The sequence below is a fragment of the Salvelinus fontinalis genome, chromosome 5, assembly GCF_029448725.1.
Source record: "Salvelinus fontinalis isolate EN_2023a chromosome 5, ASM2944872v1, whole genome shotgun sequence".
In the NCBI taxonomy this organism is placed as follows: Eukaryota; Metazoa; Chordata; class Actinopteri; order Salmoniformes; family Salmonidae; genus Salvelinus; species Salvelinus fontinalis.
Genome location: NC_074669.1, coordinates 36,246,538 through 36,271,702, shown reverse-complemented (window position 1 = coordinate 36,271,702; position 25,165 = coordinate 36,246,538). Strand labels below are relative to the sequence as shown.

Here is a 25,165-nt window from a genome sequence, read left to right as displayed (position 1 = left end):
GAGCTGTTTACTTCCTGGTTGCTCCATGAGAAGAGGATGGCTGCATCAAATCTCCCAAACAAAAGGTTAGTAAAGTATGTTAACATAAAGTTAGGACAAAGATTTTTGGTACACATAATCTTTAAGGTGTCTAGTATTGATATATGCATTTGCAATTACTCAACTTTGTTCAGTGTGGTCATAGAATGAGTAAACATGTTGACGGCAACAATAGTGACCGGCGGGATAACACAGTGCATCTAGGTATACACATAGTTATACACATACATAGTTCTGGTTTTACCTAACTTTATACTCTGTTCTTTCTTTAAGTTTCACTTTGAGTCAAGTTCTGGATATGTTGGATCTAGGTGACCACCCAGACAAGCCATGCAACATTGTAGTTATCCCTCAAAATGAGAAAGATGCTGTCCTCAGTGATTGTGATAGTGATGGGTCAGATATGGACTATGAGGGGGAGACAGGCCATTGCCAGCCAGGCTGTTGAATGCATATGCTGAACCTATGCAAACAGATCATGACAGGAACAACGTTATCAGTGATGATGACCTACCCCTCACAACCCCCACTCACCACAATCCCCCCTCCCCCACCACCCTCCACCGTTGATAATGAAGAGCCAACGGCCTCTACTCGCCAGAGGGTCCAGTCAGAAGAGCCAAGGGCAAAGCTGCAGGTCGTCAAAATTAAGGATCGAGTGTTCAAACGATCGAAGAGGCCTGCCACCGCTGTGATTCCAAAACACATTGTATACAGCCCAAATGCTGCAGAATGTGTCAAACAAAGCTGTCCCAACCCAATGGATGTTTTCCTACTAATGTATCCACCCACCCTAAGAGAGATCACCATTGAAATGTCCAACCTCTACTCCACCCAGACCAAGGACGAGCAACTGTATCTGAGTATGGATGAGCTCCTTACATTCTATGGGATCCTTATCACATCTGGGTACAGCTCTGTTCCAAGAAGACACATGTACTGGTCACTTGACAGTGATGTACACAATGAAAGCATTTCAGATTCAATGCGGAGAAATCGCTTTGATGAAATAATGGCCTCAGTTCATGTGGTTGACAACACAAAGATCACTGACGACCCATTTTTTAAGGTTAGGCCCATCTTCTCTGAGCTCAATCAGTCATACAAAGTCATGCCATTTCAGGAATGGCTGTCAGTGGATGAGAGCATGATCCGATACTATGGCCGACATGGATGTAAGCAATTCATTAGAGGTAAACCAATCCGTTTTGGTCACAAGCTATGGAGCCTTGCCTCACCCAGTGGTTACATGTATCACATGGAGCCATATGGTGGATCCCACACACTCCTCCCTGAGACTGGGCTGGGTCAGGGACCCAGTGTCGTTCTCGGTCTTGCAGAGCAATCTCAGGTGCCTCAAGGTTGCAAGTTCCTTCATGACAACCTCTTCACTTCGCTTGCACTCCTCGATGAAATGACAAAAAGAGGATATGGGAGCTCTGGAACGATGAGGCAGAATCGTCTGTTTGATGTCCCATTCAAGCCTCAGAAGGACTTCATGAAGTTACCCCGGGGAACCTCTGAGGTTCTGACCCAAGGAGACAAGTTGCTGGTCCGTTGGAAAGACAATAACATTGTCACAGTGGCAACAAACATGGAGGAGAAATACAGTGAGACCTCTGTCAAAAGATGTAACAAGGAGCGACGTGCCTTTGACAAAGTCCCACAACCAAAATGCATCAACCAATACAATGAGCACATGGGTGGTGTTGACCTTCATGACCTACAGGTTTCAAGATACCATATCTCCATCAGGTCTAAGAAGTGGTGGTGGCCCATCTTTGCATGGTCTCTCAACAGTGCACTCGTAAACAGCCATTTCTTTTACAGAGACGTTATGGGAGGGACCATCGACCTGCTCACCTTCTCACGGATAGTGGCACAGTCTCTTATGCAAAAGTTTGGCATGAAACCACTGAGCCAAGGAAGGAGATCTTTACTGGCTGCTACTGTTGAAGATCAGGCAAGATATGACAAAGCTTCTCACTGGCCAATCAACACGATGCACCGGTTCCAGAGATGTCGTCATTGTGACAAACGCACTACCTATGCATGTGAGAAATGCAAAGTGCCACTGCACATTGAGTGCTTCAAGATATACCATGGACAGTAGAAAAGGAGATAAGAGTGAATGAAAAAGCCAATAAAAGAAAAATAGAAAAGTCGATAAAGGGTGAGGTGAAGCAGTACAACGGACTCTAGGAAGAAAAGAAAAGTAGACGAAAAAGACAACCAAAATGACTGAAATGTTTTTGGAAAAAAAGGTCAATTAGGTCTGACTGATCACAGTTCAAAATAGTGATGCACAAACTAATCGTGCACTTGGTTCTGAAGCCTACCTCTATGATATATATTATTTTGTCCAGTGTAGGCTTCTACTTGAATGCATATTCTACAGGTTACCTCTATCCTAAATGTTACCTTTATGTTCAGTGTAGGCCTCTACTTGAATGCATATTCTACAGGTTACCTCTATTCTAAATGTTACCTTTATGTTCAGTGTAGACCTCTACTTGAATGCATATTCTACAGGCTACCTCTATCCTAAATGTTACCTTTATGTTCAGTGTAGGCCTCTACTTGAATGCATATTCTACAGGTTACCTCTATTCTAAATGTTACCTTTATGTTCAGTGTAGGCCTCTACCTGAATGCATATTCTACAGGCTACCTCTATCCTAAATGTTACCTTTATGTTCAGTGTAGGCCTCTACCTGAATGCATATTCTACAGGCTACCTCTATCCTAAATGTTACCTTTATGTTCAGTGTAGACCTCTACTTGAATGCATATTCTACAGGCTGCCTCTATCCTAAATGTTACCTTTATGTTCAGTGTAGACCTCTACTTGAATGCATATTCTACAGGCTACCTCTATTCTAAATGTTACCTTTATGTTCAGTGTAGGCCTCTACCTGAATGCATATTCTACAGGCTACCTCTATCCTAAATGTTACCTTTATGTTCAGTGTAGGCCTCTACCTGAATGCATATTCTACAGGCTGCCTCTATCCTAAATGTTACCTTTATGTTCAATGTGAATGAATAACAACTGCTATACAGTTGTTAGTGAATGTTGCACTAAAATGTCACAATGACAATGTTACAATGAGTATTGCACTAAAGTACAAGTTCAAATGTTACAATAAAGTTAATGTTAATGTTTCAATACATGTTACAATAAAGTAACAATGTTACAATGTATGTTACGATAAAGTAACAATGTTGAAATACGTCGATGGTTGTTGATTTTTGTCTTTGCTCTCAGTATTCGTATCGGTGTTGCATAAGGGTTTTTCTTATGTAAAATAGTCACACTAGAATGTGATGGGGCATTTTAGTAGCAATGCTGGGGACTGGCAGTGACAGTTTTACATGTGTTAATAACTGGGCTGGGTTATAAAGAATTTTGATGACTGCATAGAAGAAATATGTTAATTCAGTATATACATCACATTTTCCCACCGGTCACAATTGTGACCGACCATAAAACACACTTTTTCACCTGCTTTTCCATGAAAATTAAAAAAAATGATGATCGATTATTTCAAAAGGTTACTAATGACACATGATTTAGATATTTTCATGTATGGGAAAAATTCGGGATTAAATGGGTTAACCTTGATGATGTTTCCAGCCAAGCCTGCCGTAGTAGTGGTCTCTAATTACCTTCGTGAAGAGAACATGTTGACATTTCTTTTTTGCTTGTAGCCAAAGCCTTGTTTGAACCATTATACTAATCCAACCATTATATATCTGTGGGTATTTATGGGACTGACACCAGTGATGTTACAGGTAAAGGCCTGTGAAATGGTCTATAAACACACAGAATTGATTCCAGGCGGCTGAGGGAGGAGGCGGCGGCAGGATGGGAAAGTCAGTGGTGCTGAGCTGTGCTGAGCTGCACACACACACACACACACACACACACACACACACACACACACACACACACACACACACACACACACACACACACACACACACACACACACACACACACACACACACACACACACACACACACACACACACACACACACACACACACACAACCTGCTCCCCTTCCCTTCCCCCTTGCTCCCCTCGTTCATTCCCCCCAGCCTCGTCCAGCCTCGTCCAGCCTGTCAAATTGTCACAGACAGCATCAACAGCCCTGTCAGGGGCCATCAAAAAAGGTGACCAAACAAAGTGTGAAACGCTGGCCGCTTACAAAAATGAAACAGGATCAGAATCAATACAGTTTGGTGTGTTTCTCCCAACACCAGAGGTGCAGGGCACATCCTCCACCACCCCTCACCTCATCATTGTTCCCTGCCTTAGTATCAGCCACACTGGGCTCCTCGAACCTCTGTCTCTCAAATCTGAACAATGGAGAAATCCCAACATAGTAGCTATATAAGGTGCAGGGAAATACAGAGTTTCCTTTTCCTAAGACACGTCTGAACTGTACCATTAAACACAAGTATTTTTGTGGTACTACTGCTGAAGAAGTTTTAAACGTTTTACTTAAGTGAAGCAGTGAACTAAAGTCAATGTTAAATACATAAAAATATCTGATCAGATTACTTTGATACAGTACTATAACACTACTATATCAACCTTATTACTTTGGAGTGTAGGGCAGTTAGATCACATATTCCATCACAAATAACTACACTCAGACTACTCCACTTTTACTCATAAGGAATTAGAAACGTTCTTGGCTAAAAGCCACATTGTACCAACAGGAGCAGAGTAGCAAACTCAGTCATGTTAATTTAGCCTGGTTTCGCTCTCTTCACGGCTCTGGGAGGAGACTATAAAACCAGGGCCTGTGCTGGCAGCCTGGAATTGAATCACTCTAGCGTCCACCCCTGTATTAATTTCCTGTTCGTCAATCTCCTAATAACTGGCAAATGGGATGTGTTTGATTTCGGCCCCTCATCCTACAATAAAATTCTACACCTGAAAATGAGCTAGTCTCTTCTAACAACAGTTTGGCGAGAGAGACTGTTATTAGGCCTTTTTGCTTGTATTGTCTTGGAATGGTTTTGCATTGGCAATCTACATAGAGCATTCCAATCGTTAGGATATGTTGAACACAGTGGCTGTGTGAGTTTACATCCTGTCAATCTATAGGACTCACTACTAACTTAAATGGCTAATATCGTATACCCGTACGTAATACCCTACTCAACACAACTGTCAAGCCACACAGGGCTAATAATAATTACCTGGCTATAGCTATACGTCTGGCTGCATAATAAATCAGCTGTATTCATCCAGAGAAAATTCACTTTTTTTTCATCCCCCAACGAGATGGAATTTAAATACGAAGCACGGGCTAATAAAAGATAGGCCTGTCATAATGAATCAGCTGGACCTGTGTCAGGCTTTGAATGTGAGTCTATCCTCTCACATATCCATCTCTAGTACCATATTATGAGCCACGGTGTGTTGGAACAGGGGATAGAGGACAGAGAGGCCTAGCCTGAACCTTATTTTCTACTTCCCTCTCTGAAATTAACTTTGGTCCCAGAGAGAGAGGAGACACAGTGTTTGGTGCAGCACAGTTTCATTTTCTCTCCCTGTGCTCTCCTCTGCCTTGGCCCCAGAGGGACACCAAGATAGATTTGCATGCTGCTCGCTATCCTCTGCTACCTGCTGCAATGTATTATTGTGGCATGCCAGATTCCCAAACAGCAACTGGGAGGACTCTTAAAACTAAATGGTATCTGTGGGCGGTCTGGATTCACAACAGACACGCACATGAACACACGTCCACACGCAAGGATGCAGACACACACACACACACACACACACACACACACACACACACACACACACACACACACACACACACACACACACACACACACACACACACACACACACACACACACACACACACAGACGCACGCACGCATGCACACACACACACACACACAGACGCACGCACGCACGCACACACACACACACACACGCACGCACGCATGCACACACAGACGCACGCATGCATGCACACACATACACAGATGTACGCACGCAAACACACACACAAATGTGAAAACTGCACCAAAAGTGTAGTCTTTGAAGTGAAGTTCTCAGGTTAAATACAATATGGCTGTCGATACTTGCAAATAAAGTGTTATGATTCACCTAAGGTGTGAAAAGTCCAAATATAGGTATCTGTTTTTCAAAGTTTGTTGTGCCCAGTTTTCTTCATTGACTCACCTGTAAACTGCTGGCGATAGTGTGTACAAAAGGTAATGTGCATCGGCATATAATGTGTTTTCCTACCTTTGACAATAAGGTATGGTCTACTACTCTTTATTAAAACTGTATATTTTGATATACACTGAGTTCACCAAACATTAGTAACACCTTCCTAATTTTGAGTTGTACACCCCCCCCCCTCCCATTTGATCCCTGAACAGCCTCAATTCTCTACAAGGTGTCAAAAGTGTTCCACAGTAATGCTGGCCCTTGTTGATTCCAATGCTTCCCACAGTTGTGTCAAGTTGGCTTGACGTCCTTTGGGTGGTGGACCATTTTTGATACACACGGGAAACTGTTGAGCATGAAAATCCGGCAGCGTTGCAGTTCTTGACACAAATCGGTGCGCCTGGCATCTACTACCATACCCCGTTCAATGGCACTTAAATGTTTTGTCTCGCCCATTCACCCTCTGAATGACACACACACACACAATCCATGTCTCAATTGTTTCAAGGTTTAAAAATCCTTCTTTAACAGGTCTCCCGTTCATCTACACTGATTGAAGTGGATTTAACAGTTTACATCAATACGGGATCATATCTTTCACCTGGATTCACCTGGTCAGTTTATGTCATGGAAAGAGCAGGTGTTCCTAATGTCAAAGCTCATAATTCTGAATGAATCATTAAACTGTATGGAATGTTGATTGCAATTGGTATAAATGTATTATCAATGTTATAGGGGTGTAGTGTAGTGAACAAGTTTGAATGATACCCTGAGACATAGCTGTCTATCAGGCCACATACGTTTATCCGGCAATAGGACGAGACATTCTCTACAGGCTTGATGTGGCAATAGGACAGGCCGTTCTACTCTACACAAGCCTGGTGTATTAGAGAGGTGATTACTGAGCTATAGATGTATCTAGACCGACACTAAGTTGAATTCAATGTTTATTTACTGTGTGTAGGTTAGTCTCATTATTGGCCCATTTGACCTCTCTTCCTCTCCTCTACCTCTGCTCCCAAGGTAATTGTTGTGTTGTTGTCATAGTTGTGTTACGTACTGTTCTTCACTGAATGTAATGCACGTACTATTCTTAATATTTTGTATACTCAGTGTACATGTGATGTATTTGTAATATCACAGTGTCATCAACACCAGTTTTAATCTGATATCCATTTGAACATGTGAAGTAGCATTCCATGGGAATATAATAGTAATAGTAATATAATAGTAATAGTAATATAATAGTAATAGTAATATAAGTAATAGTAATATAATAGTAATAGTAATATAATAGTAATAGTTATATGGTATGATACTGAAAACTGACAGAGGGCAGACAGGTATTTTGTCCATGTTGAACATGTTGTCCATCCCTTTCTGGGGTGATGGGAACAGCCAAGGTCATGAACCTGTTGAGATAGAGGTCATCAGTCGGGGTTTGGAGGGGTGTGAAGGGGAGTTAGGATGAGGTCACCGCAGGTAACACTCATTAACCTTTGTCCCCTACTTTGACAGGCAGAATTATGCTGATTATCTATTATCATGTTATTGAACATCAATTTAAAAAGCTGTTATGAGCTGCTGGGAAATCAATACCTTTTAAATGCTGTTTATATGTGATTAACGGTTAATATCCTCACAAATGATTTAATATAATAAGGTCATTTGTCTTTCACAGGAGCCCGGTACCCTGCAAAGAATAATAGAATAATAAATGAGGACACTAGTAAAGAGGAGATTTCTGATGCTTTCCCCGGCTCTAGTTTTATCACCCACGTCCTCTTTACAGCCACAAAGCTGCACTATGGTTATTTTATGCAAGTCGTAAAATTAGCCTGAGATGGAATTAGCAGACTCGCGGCTCTTTATAGGTCAAGCCGGTAGTTTATGAGCCCGCGACTCCCTAGCACTATTGTCAGGAGCCTAGTTAGAGGGGTCTTTAAGCATGATTTAATATGTCCATGCCTCGGAAAATAGTTAAATAGCTAATTAAATGGAGGAGTTAATTTACATATTAATTGACCTTCCAGTAATATTTATATTGATACCTACATGAGGATCCCTTGTCTTCATTGCCTTTCATCATAGTTAGTCTGAGCAAATATGGTGTAACTTTTTTTGTTTAATCTCAAGTTTCTTTTTATTGTCAGTGGAGAGCACCAGTGTAGGGCAATGGTGGTAGCTAGGCAGGCAGCCAGGCATGCAGGCAGGCAGGCAGGCAGCTGGCTGGGGTTTGTGTGGCGAAGCTCCCTTTTGTTGTGGGATAATAGGGTGAAGAGCCATAAACACAGATGAGAAGTGGCCTTGAGGGCTCTTAGGGGAGGTGGGGGACACGGGGGAGACTGGGGGAGGATGAGGGGGGAGGAAGGGGGGAGGGGCCATGTCAAAGCTGCTCTTAATTATATCTCTAATCACCAATCAGCTCCTCTCTGTCCCCCAGGGCCCAACATTATCCCAACCTGTACAGAATAATCACAACAGTGTACCTGCAAGGTTACCCAGACACCACCACCATCTCCCTCATCACCAACACTCAGTGCCATTTTCCACAAACGCCATTTTTGTTCTAGCCCTCCAGATGACATGAGGATGATGACACAATCCGTTTATTATTTTGTGTCCATTACCATTTAGAAATTGAAATATGCTCTAGTCTATCTCTCAGTGGATTTGCGATGCACCATGTTGAATTGTCATGTTGGTGTCCGCCGGGAGGTCTGGGTAGCCATTCATTGAGGGATAATGATGACACGTATCAACGATGATTAATAGGAAGCACATTGTTTGTTTTCAACGGGGGTTGGGGTCCATTTTGCCCACCATGTTGTTAGCATGGTAAGCGTGTCTTATGGGCTACCATGGGCTGGATCATTTGTCACTAGCTGTCTTCCTTTTGTCTCTGACGTTCTCCTTGGATAATGGCCCTTCAAATTGATCTGCATTGAGGGCCACGTTCAACAATGGCCGCGCTAAATGAGCTCTTTTAGCCCGTGTAAACAGAAAACGTGGCAACAACTAGCATAGCAGAGGGTGGTCGCTTAGTGTCCCTTGTTAGAGTCTATAGTGCTGGGTTCATCCCAAAAGGGATGATTCATAGGCTTTATTGTGGCTTATTTCCCTCTTTCTGGATATCTGCATTGTCTTTTCCCTGTACTCATAAACCAAAATGTTCAAGCGAACTAATAATCATAGGTGAAATACTGTTAAGGACGCAGTGATTGATTTGTGGGAAAACTATCCGGTGCGCCACACCATCGTCCATCTCTCAGTGGTCGTCTCTCCCGCTGGTCCTCACAACACTCAGCCAGTCCTGATCCCCTATTTCACCACCAAGCGACCAGCTGCCCGGCACTCCATCTCCTACCCCAGCCTATCAGCCCATCAGCCCATAAGCTACACCATAGGCCATGGCCAGCCAGCCATCATCACTCACTATGGTTAAGTAGGTGACAATAAGCGTGTGATAAACGAGTGTTGGAGCAAATTTCATATTGTTATGTCCCATTGTTTTTCACATGATCATGTGTGATCCCGCTTTAGCGAGGATGTTCAGAACGTAGAAATAGATCATCTAAATCAGTGATTCTCAATTTGGTTTGGGTCTCGGGAGATTTTGAATGGGTTGAGTATCTGAGTAAAGAAAAATTAAATCAAATAAAAAATGTCCGAACTTAACCGAATAAAACCAGATAGAAAGTGTGTAAAAATGACAACTAATCTATATATTTTTTAAATAATTTTACCTCTTCAAAAATGTTCTTCAATCACAGTTTTTCCCATAGGAGTTATTAGCAGTGCAGCTATTTAGTGGATTTGATTGATTTTGTGGTCTTCATCAAGAATATAGGCAAATGGAATTATTGACAATGGGAAAGATGGGACTGCTTTCCCTTCTCATATAATTGGTACATTTACTATCAATCTAAGATGAAACATTTTTCCAGATTGCAATTTGGCAAAAATAATATTGTGATGCGGATATTGCATCGCGACAGACAACCTGGTTTCATTTGCGTCCCGAGGCAAAACCACTTGACAACCACTGATCTAAATAATCTAGTATCTCTGTGGTTCAGACTTTGTCATCATTGGTAATTTAACCAGGTGTATCAGGACACTGCTAGATGATGTGGTCAGCAAATTGATTCAGGGGAAAACATCATATGTTTTTTACATGAGGCTTGTCTAAAATGGGCAGCCCTGTAGACACAGACCAGACCGGGACACAGTGACCAAAAGCTGAAGCCCCTGTTATTTTTCTCTGGGTGTCGTTTAACCAACCAAAGTGCTCCAGCCCAGCCTAGGATGCTAGTCAGGCCAGGCTCCCCTGTCCACAGCTGGTTCGTTATCACCTCAGACACTATAAGTCTGCTAGCGCACTTGGCTAGCTGCATCTCAGAGACTAGCCGTTATCATGTTAGCGTGTCAGGTTGGTTATCACCTCAGAGACTATCCGTTAGCCTGTTAGCGTTTGGTGTACTAGACTACTGCACTGCAGTGGTGCTGAGTTGGCCAGAGGTCCAGCGGGGCAGGTGTGGAACAGGGCCAGGGTCTGGGAGATATCAGCTGTGCAATAACAATAATGTAACCAGGCTCCCTCCACCCTCCATGGCCCAGCCAACGTCCAGTGTCCACTCCAGCAGCATTTCCGAGTGAATAACTCTATAAAATGGACACCTGCCACCTTGCCGCATGTATCACCGCGGCCCACGCCTCCGTGGCAAGCAGCACAATCGCCCGGCAGTCACGGTCAGTTGCCCACTAATATATCAGATGCGATCCTGAAGCAAGGGTTTAGCGCCCCAGCCAAATGTTCACGTTATTTGTGCTTGTCATTAAACTGAACTTTATTGTGACTCTCTGGCTGTTATTGCACCGGTAGCGCTTCTCCTGGACCGGACTTTATCATTTCAACTGTCTATGAATCTCCCGGGCTTTGCCACCGCACTTCACTGAGCTATAATTCCTGCTGTGTGCCCTCATGCTAGGGGAGGCCAGGGGATAGATGGGGGAAGAGGGGGTGAAGGGTGGGATTGATGGGGGAAAATCTATATGACAAGAGCAAGGGCTTTTCAATTTGCCGCCCTGATTTGCAATTTAATAAACACTCTCACAGCATGCCCACACTCACATGATGTCAGCCATTTTTGTGGCTCAGTGTGTGAGTGTGTTATGTGTGTTTCTATATAACCAGCTGTAGAATGGTCAATAACGTGGGTACGGTTCAAATGACCAACATGTTGAGCATACTGTTTGTGCAGTTATTGCATGGCATACACTACCGGTGTTGCTATCCAGCGGTATCCTTTTTTATAATAACATACAATTCTAAATATTTCTTCTGAGGCCTACAGACAAGCCTAATCTGAACCCACCTTTACAGGACCACCAGGTCATTGGCTGCTGCTGCCTCCACTCTCATCCATCCAGTCCCATCTAAGATCCGAACCATTAACCTGTGGCCATGGTGAAAACCATTATTATTCTTTTTATTATGGAACTTTACATCAAAGATTTTGTTGAGGTGAAAAATAGAATGTGCGGTGCCTGTTAAACTGTAATGAAAAGGGTTGTGATCCATGGGTGTTGATTTGCCTCGATGTGCTTTACGGCGGACGAAGAGAGGGCATCCCTCGATCCGTTTTTGTCATTCACCCCGCGTCCTTCCATCTTTTCTATATGCTCCTATCTTTCCACGTGGATTCCACTCTCTCTGAGTGTTGTCTGTGTTATTAAATAAATATTTATTTAAATAGGAATAAAAAAATGAAGTGTGTCTGAGATGTGTGTGTGGATCATTATGACGCCGTGACTGTTTGAAAAACATGAGCATTTCCTAGTTACGCCACGGGACAAGAGGTGGCTGCTTGTACAGCGTGTATGTTTTCCAAAGGTTCTTGAAAGAGACAATGCGGTCATAGAAAATATAAACTGCAGAGAAATGACATGACATAAAACTGCAGTCCGTGTCCTGACAAGCTTGGGTGGCTTCCAGGCGGAAACTGCCTTAATTTTCACCTCCTGTGAATAGATAGTGCTAACATTCTTTTCTCCTCTGGGTGGAATGAAAAAAATATATATTTTGATGTGCTTTAATAAGATGGTTGGATGGCTGGATTATGCCATTTTACATCTTTATACTTATGTGTGCGTATCCGATGACACACTCCGACAGCAAAGCAATGGAATTAATTTCAGTGGCAATGGGAAGCCTGTGCCTGTGCCTGTATGGGCATCCGTGTTTGACTCGTATTGTCACAGGGTCGATGAAATGATCGTAGCATTATCTATGAGTCTACAATATGTACGCAGCTACAATATTGACATTTTCTATCATAGATTCATGTCTGATCTCACATAATCAACACACCAGAGGATCATTTTGTCTAACATTTAAAGACTGAAAATCGTTCTAGTTTGCGAGAGATACATCCAAGTCACGTCCATTGTTGGTCAAGCATAAGATCTGGTGCTGGTCTAGGAACCCTCAAAAACCACCATAACATGTCCAGCATCTCTTCTTCCCAATGAGGTAAAAAGGGCAAGTTTTTGTTCTTTAAGATGGCGGGACATAACCCGTCCATGGAACATAAACGTGTCTGCTAGTTGGTGGAAGATGGATAGAGGCCCACATGCCTGCCTTCATAAAAAGGTCTTTAAACCCTCGTCCAGATCTCCTTCGCATTCCCAAGGAAGCATGAGATTAAAGGAAGAAGCAAGGGGAGCCGTGCACACGCCTGGGAAGGCTGCTTGGTAAATGTAATAGATCGCCAGGAACATTTAAAAGCACTGAGGGGGAGGCAGTTATGCAGAACAGGGTTGGCCGATAGTAATCTGCACCCTGTCTCTCAGCCGCCAAAGACAAAGAACACACTCCGAGGCCCTGATTGCTTCTTAAGGAGCCTTTCCTCGTACGCCGCCATGATGGATTCCCGTATTTTGACTGTTAATATGTTTGAATTCAAATTATTTATACATTTTGGTGAGGTTGAGCGCCTCTCGCTGTGATTACTGCCACGGAGAACGAGAAAGGAAGCAGGAAATGTCCATGTCAGAGCCTGATGTATACCCAGATTATAAGCTGATTGCAGCTCAGATGAGCGCCGGTGGAGAATCATTTGCCTGCGCCTGTGACAACTCCCCGTCCCTGACAAGGCCTTTTAGTTTTTCCGGTTATTGATGCATTCTGCATAAATGCAATCCGTCGGTGGCATTGGTTGGGGGGATGGTTGGTGAGATGGAGGGATGGGGCGATCAGAGGTGTGAGGGAGAGTATTTAATACACTCTTAGGCAGGGAGGCGAGCGGCAGAGAGGGAGAGAATCCGGAGGGTTTTCTATCCGCCGCTGCGCCCTGGCGCGCTGGCCGGGGAGCTGATCAAATGTGAACCACATGTGCAGGGAAATCTGCATATGTGATGATGCGATTTACTTTTGATCAGTTCCCTGGTCGACGCGCCACGGCGCAGCAGCGGACGAGGAACACTCGAGATTCTCTCGCTCTCTGCCGCTCACCTCCCTGCCTCAGAGTGTATTAAATTCCTGCACACCTCTGTATCCCTCCATCGCCCCATCTCTCCATCTCGCTAAACATCCCGCCAACCAACGCCACCGACGGATTGCATTTATGCAGAATGCATCAATAACTGGAAAAGCTAAATGTCAGCCTATGTTGCTCTTCAGTTACTACACATTTTGGCCTTTACGGAGACATGGATTAACCCAGAAAACACTGCTACTCCAGCTGCTCTCTCATCCTCTGACTACGTATTTTCTCATAGTCCGAGAGCATCTGGTCATCGCAGTGGTGGCACAGGGCTAGGGATGTGACAAATGGACAATTTTTCTTAATGTTTAAAGAGCCATTTCTTTATCGATTTTACTTTAAAACAATAATAAAAATTAAGAAAATGTCATGGTATTTCACAGTGCTGCTGCCAGTAACGGTTTGGGTCTCATGGTGTGTCCTTTTCAGATGGTTAAGCATTGCACCTATAATACCTTTACTGTACCTCAATTACACCTCTGAGTGTCAAGATTCGATTCTACTAAGAATACACTCAGTCTTTTTTTGCAATTCTTCCAAGAACACAAACACTTGCATCTTTCATAGCTAGCTAGCAAGGGAGGGAGAGAGAGGAGAGGGGCACAGTATAGCCAGGTTGGCCACCGGGCAGACAGTCAGAACTGTGCACCAGTCCTATCTACAACTAAAACACGAGTGTCTATTGGACAAATTCAGGTAGGTCCCTCCCCGTTTTGTTCCATTTGCTTCCATTTATGAAAAGTTTAGCAACAGAATCAGTGTAATGAATATGACAGAGGCGAGCCAACGTGAGGGAAGGAGAGGAGGGGACAGGAAGAAAAAATGTGGTGCGCATATGTTTTAGTAATCTATTTTGCATGCTTCGCAAATTCACCAAAGTGGCCTAAAGTTTACCTCTTATAGCCTATAATCTAGTTATGCTATAACATTGAAAATAATATATTTGTGGTAACTGCACTGCGATTAGAATTTTGTCGGGGGAAAAAAACAAAAAACATTGTTTTTCAGTTTGGGATTATTCTTATTTTGTTTAAATGTTCACACTACTAATTTCTCCTAAATGGAGATTTTCTATTTTCCCCCTCTCTCACCTATCCAACTTCTAATTTCAATTCCATGCTGTCACTGTCACTTGTCCACTCAAGCTTTACATTGTTGTCATATATCGCCCACCAGGTGCCCTTGGAAAATTCTGCAATGAGCTTGACACCTTGATAAGCTAATTTACTGACGATGGATCACCTCTCATCGTACTGGGTGACTTCAACCTCCCGACGCCTGACTTTGATTAATTTCTTTCCACCTCTTTCTTCCCACTCCTTTCCTCTTTTGACCTCACTCTTTCCCAGTCCTGTTCACCTACTAATCTGGCTGCAACCTCCTCAATGTCTCTAATCACCACGTTATTTCCTTTTCTCTCTCTCTCGCATTCAACCCTACCCACTCAGCTCCTACTAAGCCCCTACGCACTACTTTCTCCTATTATAATTTCTACCTTCTGCTAAATCGTTCTCTCTCCTGTCTCTTGATTCTGCCTCTTCGACCCTACTCTCCTCCCATTCCACATCCTATGACTCTCACTGTCCCCTTTCCTCCCGGCTGGCTCGGCCCTACCTTTCTGCTACTGGCTGTGTCCACTCTGACTTCAAAATAGACAGTCGCTCCCCTCCTCAAGAAACCAACAATCGACCCCGCTGACGTCAACAAATACAGACGGCTATCCCCTCTTTCTTTTCTTTCCAAAACACTTGATCTTCTTAACCCTAAACTGTTAGGCTTCAAAACAGCTCACTCAACTGAGACCGGCTCTCCTCTGTATCACCGAGGCTCTCCGCACTGCCAAAGCTGACTCTCTCTCTCCTCTGTTCTCATCCTCCTAGATCTATCCGCTGCCTCGAAGGCACCGTGAACCATCAGATCCTCCTCGCCACCCTCTCAGGGCTGGGCGTCTCAGGCTCTACACACTCTTGGATTGCATCCTACCTGGCAGGACGCTCCTACCAGGTGACGTGGATAGAATCTGAGTCTGCACCACATGCTCTCACTACCGGCCACAGTGTCCCCCTCCCAGAGTGCAAAGAACCTTGATGTGACCATGGACAACACCCTCGCATTCTCTGCAAACATCAAATCAGTGACTCACTCCTGCAGGTTCATGCTCTACAACATCTGTTAGAGAATGATACTTCCTCACACAGGAAGTGGAGCAGGTCCTAATCCAGGCTCTTGTCACCTCTCGTCTCTCGACTACTGCAACTCTCTGTTGGGTGGGCTTCGTGTTTGTGCCATCAAACCCCTGCAACTTATCCAGAACGCCGCAGCCCGCCTGGTGGTTCTCCCATGTCAAGTTCTCCCGTTACCACACTCCTCCGCCCACTCCATTGGCTTCCTTTCGAAGCTCACATCCACTACAAGACCATGGTGCTTGGCTACGGAGCAACACGGGGAACTGCCCCTCCCTACCTTCAGGCTATGCTCAAACCCTAGAACCCAACCCGAACACTCTGTTCTGCCACCTCTGGTCTCTTGGCCGTCCCACCTCTATAGGTCAGCTCCCGCTCAGCCCACTCAAAGCTCTTCTCTGTCCTGGCACCGCAATGGGGGAATCAGCTTCCCCTTGACTCTAGGACATCTTCCGACAACGTCTGGACCCCTACCTCTTCAAAGAGTATGTTAAATTAATCCCAAGTTGTATTTTCCTACTAACACTGACTTTGCTGATAACTACTTTATTGAGGGAAAATGTACTTGCTATGACTGTGATATGTGGTTGTCTCACCCAGCTATCTTAAGAAGAATGCATTAATTGTAAGTCGCTCTGGATAAGAGTGTCTGCTAAATGACTAAAATGTAATGTAAATGTAAAACCACCTCCAAGACCTCCTCCAAGCCTCCAAAGTCTTATTCATAATTAAATAATTTCTCCTCTCTCTAGTTTTATATCTTTGCAATATGATGATTTCTCTTCATACCTAAAGGTGACCTCTGGCACAGAAAAGGCAAATTTACACCATGTGCTATGGGACCAACTGAAATATTTGGAACTCAGCAACCTGCACCCAAGCCACTTTACAATAAAATGGAATAAGCAATAAACAAGAAACAAATCTTCACACCTCCCAACCCTACCCTCCACCCCTCCCTCTCCTGTATCCCCAACTCCACCTTCAGACCCCTTTGTGTCACCCACATGAGTAACAGTACCCGGACAGGCAAGCAGACGGTATCTCGGTCTCTGTTTTGGGGCCTGATTTGAATTCAAGCCTTGTTTTATGGAGCTGTGTAATTGGAAGGCAGTGATTTACTGCAGTGTATACAGGGACTGCATCCAACAAAATATCTGGAAGCAGGGAATAATCACTTCCCGGCCAGTCAACGCATCTATCTGGACACAGGTATATTTTAACCACCCTGTGTTGACAGTGTTGGCTATTAGCCGGCAAATAAATTATTCAGTACTTACAAGGAAGGAAAACATTTGAAAAATCTCCTTTCCCCCCCCAACTAGCCTATAACAGGACAAAGCCAAGTTGGCGAGGATAGGAGGGTAGACAAAAGAGGCAGTCGTTTTTTTGCTCAATTACAAAATATGTATTATTTATAAGTACATTCCTTGTATGGGCTTAAATGTTATTTATGGACCTGTTGCATAGTGATATACCATGTAACTCATTATTTTTAGCCAGAGAGTGTTGTAAAGGAGCAAGGATATACTTAATGACACTCTGCTAGTTGGCACAATTACAGTGTAATCATTATGTAAAATGTACTATTAATTAAAGACATTTCTAGGTAAGGGAACATCATTTTCTTCAGTGCTCTTCTCTGCTCTTCGTCCTTTCGAAATCATCCAGCCAGCCATCTGTTTTTCACTAAAAACCTCTATTATGTTGTGACTTGGCTGCATACATATTTATAAAAGAGATTTTCATTATGCACAGATTTCAACCACGGGTAGATTATTAATGTGGGGGACGTCCCACCGAAGGTTTGAAAGGAAATTAGGTTTCTTTCCAATCTTATCTTTGTTTCACCTTTCGGTGGTGATAACTATATTACAAAGCTCAATGCATTTAGAAACCTTAATTTTGCTACATATTTTTTATTTAGAATGTAGTCATTTGGTTTTGAAATGTAAAGAGCTTATACCTATTCCCACTTTATTCTGCATCTACAATATGAAGTTCAGTAACATACAAAGTTGTATCTCAATGGTATATTGTCTATATTTAGTTTTAAACAATGAGATTACAGAACGTAGGCATATCTGAGGTGAAGATTCACTCCACTGGACATTATCAAGTATTTCTTTCAAATTCCAGAATCCAATTGTCTTGCTCATCAGAAAGCAAATGTTGATGTTAGCAAGCACCTAGAGATAATGTGATTGACCCTGTGTTTGCTATGCTGCCAGGCGCTAATGTTGCTGCTGAGCCAAGGGGTCATTAACACTTCCAATGCTCTTTAGACAGAATCTGTTTTCTTTACTTCATGGCACAAAGGAAATGATTAAGAAAACAATTCAATATAGAGAAGAATACACCCATTTACATTGCAAATGCACCTCTTTGCTATTCAGAGAGCATAGGGCGGTAGACGTAAATGTGTTAAGCGAGTCAGTCCACCAGAGGACTGCATAATGTCTATAAGTTTATTCCTCCCCCTGTTAGAGAGACACACGATCTTGTGATCAGCAATATACTGCTACAAGCTTCCCTTGTTTTTGAGATACATGTAGGCCTAAGTTAAGACAATTTGGGCAGATATGTGGTACAGTGGAACAGAGTACACGAAGGCACTGCTACAGTGCAGCACATACTGTGTTTGGCTTCATATCATTTATGTCATTATTTCACTTAGAACATAAATATAGGGTAGGAAGCATGCTTCATTTCAGGAAAAGGTCATAGATTTATGATAGCCAATGTGTTCTGATTTATGTGGAGCAGGACAAGAAAAGTGCCACGTTCGCTACAATGTCATCGGGAAACTCAACCCCAGCTGACCCATAGACCATATTGCGTGGTCAGACATTGGATTAGACATTGCACGGATCCTCCCTGAGCCCTCCCAGAATCCTCCTTCTCCATGAAGTGTGTCCATTCATTCATAAACCTGTAGATCAATATCTCTGGCTCTAAACCATCTCTGGTGACAACATCAGCTGGCTCCGACCACAAGGCTTTGCTCTTATCAGGAGTTAAGCTGCTTGGCACGTGGCACTGTGGCTAATCTAGTGAACGTCTGACTGGGACTGTCACTGTAACTGTGACACCTGCTCCTGGAAAGAGTGTCACTGTCATCTCACTAACCTCATGCTGAATAGGTGTGTGTGTGTGTGTGTGTGTGGGGGGGGGGGGTGATGATGATGACCACGTGATCATCTTACATGTACACACATGCAAGCACACCATGACATTTGCATACACACACCTGGGGCTGGATTCACAAACCACTACTTACGAAAAAAAATTACGTAAGACGTTTCTTATTAAGGAAGAAAAAGTTTGTAAGTGCAATTCCTCAACATGTTCTCAGGAATTCATAGTTTTCTTAGGAACTTTGTAAATATATTTCCGAAGAACGTAAATATCTTCTCGTGTGGTATTGACATTAGGGACGTTATTGCAACCAATAAATAAGCCTATGTGACAGGGATTATAGGATTTGGCCCACTATAGTAACGTGTTCATATTTCCATTTTATTCCATTTATTTATCTACTTTATGTCTCGAGAATATTTTTTCTGTGAACCCTTTATACACAAAAGGATACGTTATTTTTCACACATTATAGCCATCAGACGAGCTATATCAAAAACAAAAATGGATAACCAAGGAAAGCGCAATAAAAATTTCAGCCAAACTGTGCAATTGGGGGAGAAGGGCATTGGTCAGGGAGGTGCCCAAAAAAACTGATGGTCACTCTGACAGAGCTCCAGAGTTTCTCTGTGGAGATGGGAGAACCTTCCAGAAAGGCAACCATCTCTGCAGCACTCCAATCAGGCCTTTATGGTAGAGTGGCCAGACGGAAGCCACTCCTCAGTAAAAGGCACATGGCAGCTCACTTGGAGTTTGCCAAAAGGCACCTAAAGGACTCTCGGACCATGAGAAATAAGATTCTCTGGTCTGATGAAACCAAGATTGAATGCCAAGTGTAACGTCTGGAAGAAACCTGGCACCATCCCTACAGTGAAGCAAGTGGTGGCAGCATCATGCTGTGGGATGTTTTTCAGCGGCAGGGACTGGGAGACTAGTAAGGATCGAGGGAAAGATGAACGGAGCAAAGAACAGTGAGATCCTTGAGAAAACCTGTTCCAGAGCGCTCAGGATCTCAGACTGGGGCAAAGGTTCACCTTCCAACAGGACAACAACACTAAGCACACAGCCATGACAACCCAGGAGTGGCTTCGGGACAAGTCTCTGAATATCCTTGAGTGGCCCAGCCAGAGCCCTGACTTGAACCCAAACATCTCTGGAGAGACCAGATAATAGCTGTCCAGTGACGCTCCCCATCCAACCTGACAGAGCTTGAGAGAATCTGAAGAGAAGAATGGGGGAATCTCCCCAAATACAGGTGTGCCAAGCTTGTAGCATCATAAAAAGACTTGAGGCTGTAATCATTGCCAAAGGTGCTTCAACAATGTACTGAGTAAAGGGTCTGAATACTGAATCATTTTTAATAAATTTGCCAAACAATCTAACAACCTGTTTTTGCGTTGTGATTATGGGGTATTGTGTGTAGATTGATGAGGGGAGGGGGGGGGGTTATTTAATCCATTTAGAATAAGGCTGTAACGTAACAAAATGTGGAAAATGTCAACGGGTGTAAATACTTTCCAAATGCACTGTAGATCCTTAGTTATGTGGACATCTAGGAACTTGAAGCTCTTGACCCACTCCACCACAGTCCTGTCGATGTGCTCGTCCCTCCGTTTCCTGTAGTCCACGATCAGCTCCTATCTCTTGCTGATGTTTAGGGAGAGGTTGTTGTCCTGGCCCCACACTGCCTGGTCTCTGACCTCCTCCCTATAGGTTGTCTCATCGTCATCGGTGATCAGGCCTACCGCCGTCGTGTCGTCAACAAAATGAATGATGGTGTTGGAGTCGTGCGCGGCCACGCAGTCATGAGTGAACAGGGAGTAGAGGAGGGGACTAAGCATGCGCCCCTGAGGGGCCCCCGTGTGGTGTCAGTCTGGCATGCACCCCTGAGTGTCAGACTGGTGGATGTGTTGTTGCCTACCTTCACCACCTGGAGGCGTTCCGTCAAGAAGTCCAGGATCCAGTTGCAGAGGGAGGTGTTCAGTCCCAGGGTCCTTAGTTTAGTGATGAGCTCGGAGGGCACTATGGTGTCAAAGGCCGAGCTCTAGTCAATAAACAGAATTCTCACATATAGGTGTTGCTTTTGTCCAAGTGGGAAAGGGCAGTGTAGAGTGCAATAGAGATTGTGTCAACTGCGGATCTGCTGGGGCGGTAAGCGAATCCTTCCTCCCCCTTCCCCTCTTTGCTCATCGTCAGATTTTTTTAATCTGCGAGGCATCAACAGGCTAAGATTATTATCATCTGAGCGAGAGGCGGTATGAATTACAATATTTACACCGAACGGTTTATTTGTGCCGGCCAGACGGATGGCGGCACGGCTTTTTAATCCATTACACCACGCTGAGGTGTCAAATTAGGCTGCTTCATTAATACACTATCCACAAGCACATTATGACTGGAGAGGAGACAGAGGGGGATGGGGGGGGGGGGGGTGGCACACAGAGAGAATTTAAGTGAGTAAGCTCCCAATGAGAGAGCAACGTGGAGAGAGAGAATGAGAGAGAGAGAAACAGAGAGAAACAGAGAGAAACAGAGCGATAGAGAGTAGGAGGAGGGAGCCACTGACTGTACATCAAGTAGAGATTATTATTATTCCTTCTCCTAGAGATGAGCAAATTATAAGAGCATACACCTTCTTTATCTGTTTGGATAAGAGGGGGGCTGCCATGTGGGCCGGGTGATGGATGACTGTGTTTACAGATGAGGGTGATAATGTTAAGCAGAGCAGCATTGAGCAGCAATGAGCCACAGAGCCAAGCCTGGGCTCCAGGCCGGGTCGGTCAGACACTCAATGTGGCCCGAGAGTGATGAGGCTTCCCTGGGCACCAAATCAGGCAATCTTACCCTACTCCTCCAGATTGATAGAGTCACTGCTCAGGACAGAGATTGCAATGGGAGGACTAAAGTTGACTCTCTCTGTGTTATCTGGGGTTATTGTAGAGCAGGGTAAGGCCAGGGTAGTGGTCATCTAGGTGGAAGAATAACCTCACCTGAGGGAATCTGTAGAATAGAGGTCCCAAAGTGAAATAATAATGACATGAAAATGATGATTTCTAGGATTTTTGGTGAGTTCCTAAAAATACATTTTTTTCCCAGTTCTGCCCCTCTGTAGGACGTGTACGTTGCTGTTTTTACTTGTTGACAATGTCTGCTGTGTGTGCGTACGTGGCATGGTGTTATTGTGAAGATTGGCAGCGTATTGTCTGTTATCATTGAATTCTGTCCGAGAAGGTCAACCAGGGATATCTGCGTTGTCTGGTCTCATTGTCGTGATACTGTACCTCCAGAGAAATGTTAGGGTGAAATATAGGCCTCATTTTTTCCCCTTTATCATTATCCAAGATAATGAGAAAATGTATAGGTTGCTGTGTGTGATTTTGTGTTTTAAATCAAGCTTCTATAAACCTTTGTTGTCTTAATACTAATACAAAGTCCCATGCATAATACTTTGTTTTTTGTATTGGGCACTCTCATATTGATTTTACAGTACGAATGATTACTCAGTTACGTTTAAGTGCAACTGTTACAGGTAGTATCCTTGGTCACAGTTTGAGGTCAACTTTGCTATCTCTTTGCTATAACTTTGCTACATCTGTAAGGTAGGCACCATTGTTTTAGGCGTTTTGTACCCCTTTCAAACAAAAGGCTTTCCCTCTAAAGCACCTTCATTACGCAGGTTCAGATTGTCTGTATGAAAGGGGTAGGGGGTGAAAAAAACTTGACCATCAATTTATTATATCGCCAAGCATTAACCAAAGATGTGCCTTGGCCTTCACTGGAGTAAACAACACAGGGAACACCCATTCAAGCACTGTGCACCCAATGTGAGTTTAATCAACAGCAGAAGCTTCTGTTTATTCCAAGTCAAAATACATCAATCTACCCTGTCTCAAAGAACAGAAAGAAAAATGGTTGAAGGTAGGAAGGTTAAATGTCTGCATTAGAATGTGTGTCCCCGAGCATGTTAAAGAGCTTGGTATCGGAGGGGGCCCCAGTCCCTCATGATTCCACTACGCCTTGTTATCCTTCTCCACGTGTCACAGGTAATAGAGTGATGGATCACTTCCTGGTGTCACGGCTGTGGACTGGTGACAATCAGCCAAATGATAGTGTCTGCCTGCCTACACATACTGTATCTGTAATTGATAGCCTAAACCCCAAACACTATCTCTTCCGGTTGCTATGATGAAACATTGCATTGAAATCACTCCCGATGAGGTGGAGCCCAGAACATTTGTTATTTACTTCCCTCCCTACCTGCGCTCCGCACCGCACCCCCCCATCCGTGTCCCCCTGCTGACCGCCCCTCTCCCTCACTTCACCCCGATCCCGGCTCCCTCCACCCCCAAGTCCGTTCCCCCGCCCCTGCCAGAATTTTTGCCACAAGAACACATTATGGTAATCCAACAGTGTGTGTATAAGAATCAATCAAGGGAAAAGCCATCGTAGAGTTACGACACGGCAAAGTCTCTTTGTAACTTTTGATTCATGAGGGATTTTTGGTTTTCTAAATTGAGAACGAGGCAAACTGTGGAATGGGGGGGGGGGGGGGGGGGTGCGGGATGGATTTGAACCCGCCCGGCATTTCCATTTAGATGCGGGAGAAGTGGGGGGGACACGCACAATGATCGCGGGGCCCTCCGGGCCACCCGAGACAAGCCCATTTCCCTGACGACGTATGGATGGCGTCGCTGTAACGATGGATGCCCACTTCCTTCAGCCTCTCATCAGCACCAGCACCTTGTAGCCGCGGCAACGAGAGCCTGGGACGACTGATTTATAAAGTTGTTTTGGCAATTTGCTGTTATGTTATTTCCCTGCCACATGAATACATATATCTATCTCAGTATGCAGGTATCATCAGGGCTATAATATAGGAGCATCAGAAGGGTTGTTACGGGAATACTTTGGGTTATTTGTGGATATGCACAGGTGCTTTAACAATAGCTAACATGAACATTAATCCTGGTGGTATGAGTGGGAAAGTCAGAGGAAGGGTTTTGCACTGACCATTAGATGTTCCTGTATGTATGATCTGTACACAACGAGTTTGATTCCAAAAATGTGATATACGCCAATTTTTACATTTGCATTTTTTTCCATCTAAAATGCTCATAGGTCCCTTTATATGTGTATGAATTATGGCTGTTCTCATACTTTAAATGTACATTCTCATTGGTTAATCAATATGGGCGGGGTTTAAGTGATGAGGTGTAACTGCTGTCCTTTTCTCTCAGCTGGGGATTGTACACTATTTTACAACTGTCTCCAAAGTAGTTTGTTTGTTGCTTCCTGTATGAACAACAGATGATGCTGGTGGGAGGAGCTATAGGAGGACGGGCTCATTGTAATGGCTGGAATGGAATTAATGGAACGGAGTCAAACGTGGTTTCCATTCAGTGGGGCAAAAAAAGTATTTAGTCAGCCACCAATTGTGCAAGTTCTCACACTTAAAAAGATGAGAGAGGCCTGGAATTTTCATCATAGGTACACTTCAGCTATGACAGACAAAATTAGAAAAAAAATCCAGAAAATCACATTGTAGGATTTTTAATGAATTTATTTGCAAATTATGGTGGAAAATAAGTATAGCTCCTCCCACCAGCCTCCTCTGACGTATAGTTAGTTTATATTAGCTGTCCTCGTTGATGCTCCTTAAAGCCAATTTCTGCTTGATCCGAAAATGTGGTCATAGGCTTCGTATGGAGGGTGTGATGCAATCGAGGAGCCTCCGGAGGCATGCAGAGGCCAAATCAAGCTCTGTACCGCATCGCAGTGTGCACCGCAAATGTTGTAACAATGCTTAGGGCTCGTTATAGCTCCTCATTGACATAAAAAAATGAATTAAACAATCAAATACTTGATTAACTTCAAGTGCTAAAGGTAGTAGCCTGCAATTAGGGGGGGAAAAATGAACACAAACACATGAAGGTAAAAACAATATCTAGACCTAGGCCTATATTATACGATCCTTTGAGTAACTTTGGTTCGGGGCCATGTTATAATATGAACGAAGGCATCTAGCCTGAGAGCATATTTCTGTCTTGTCCT

At 43.8% G+C, this 25,165-nt stretch overlaps 1 protein-coding gene across 1 annotated transcript in view; it reads left to right on the top strand.

Annotated features, from left to right (window-relative positions):
* The first annotated feature begins 544 nt into the window (after window positions 1-544).
* The window catches only part of LOC129856081 (piggyBac transposable element-derived protein 3-like), a 140,884-nt gene continuing 116,263 nt past the window's right edge, over window positions 545-25,165 (top strand). Inside the window, exon 1 of the mRNA XM_055924202.1 lies at window positions 545-2,002. Within this exon, the coding sequence (XP_055780177.1) occupies window positions 545-2,002 (1,458 nt within the window). The remainder of the gene's footprint in view (window positions 2,003-25,165) is intronic.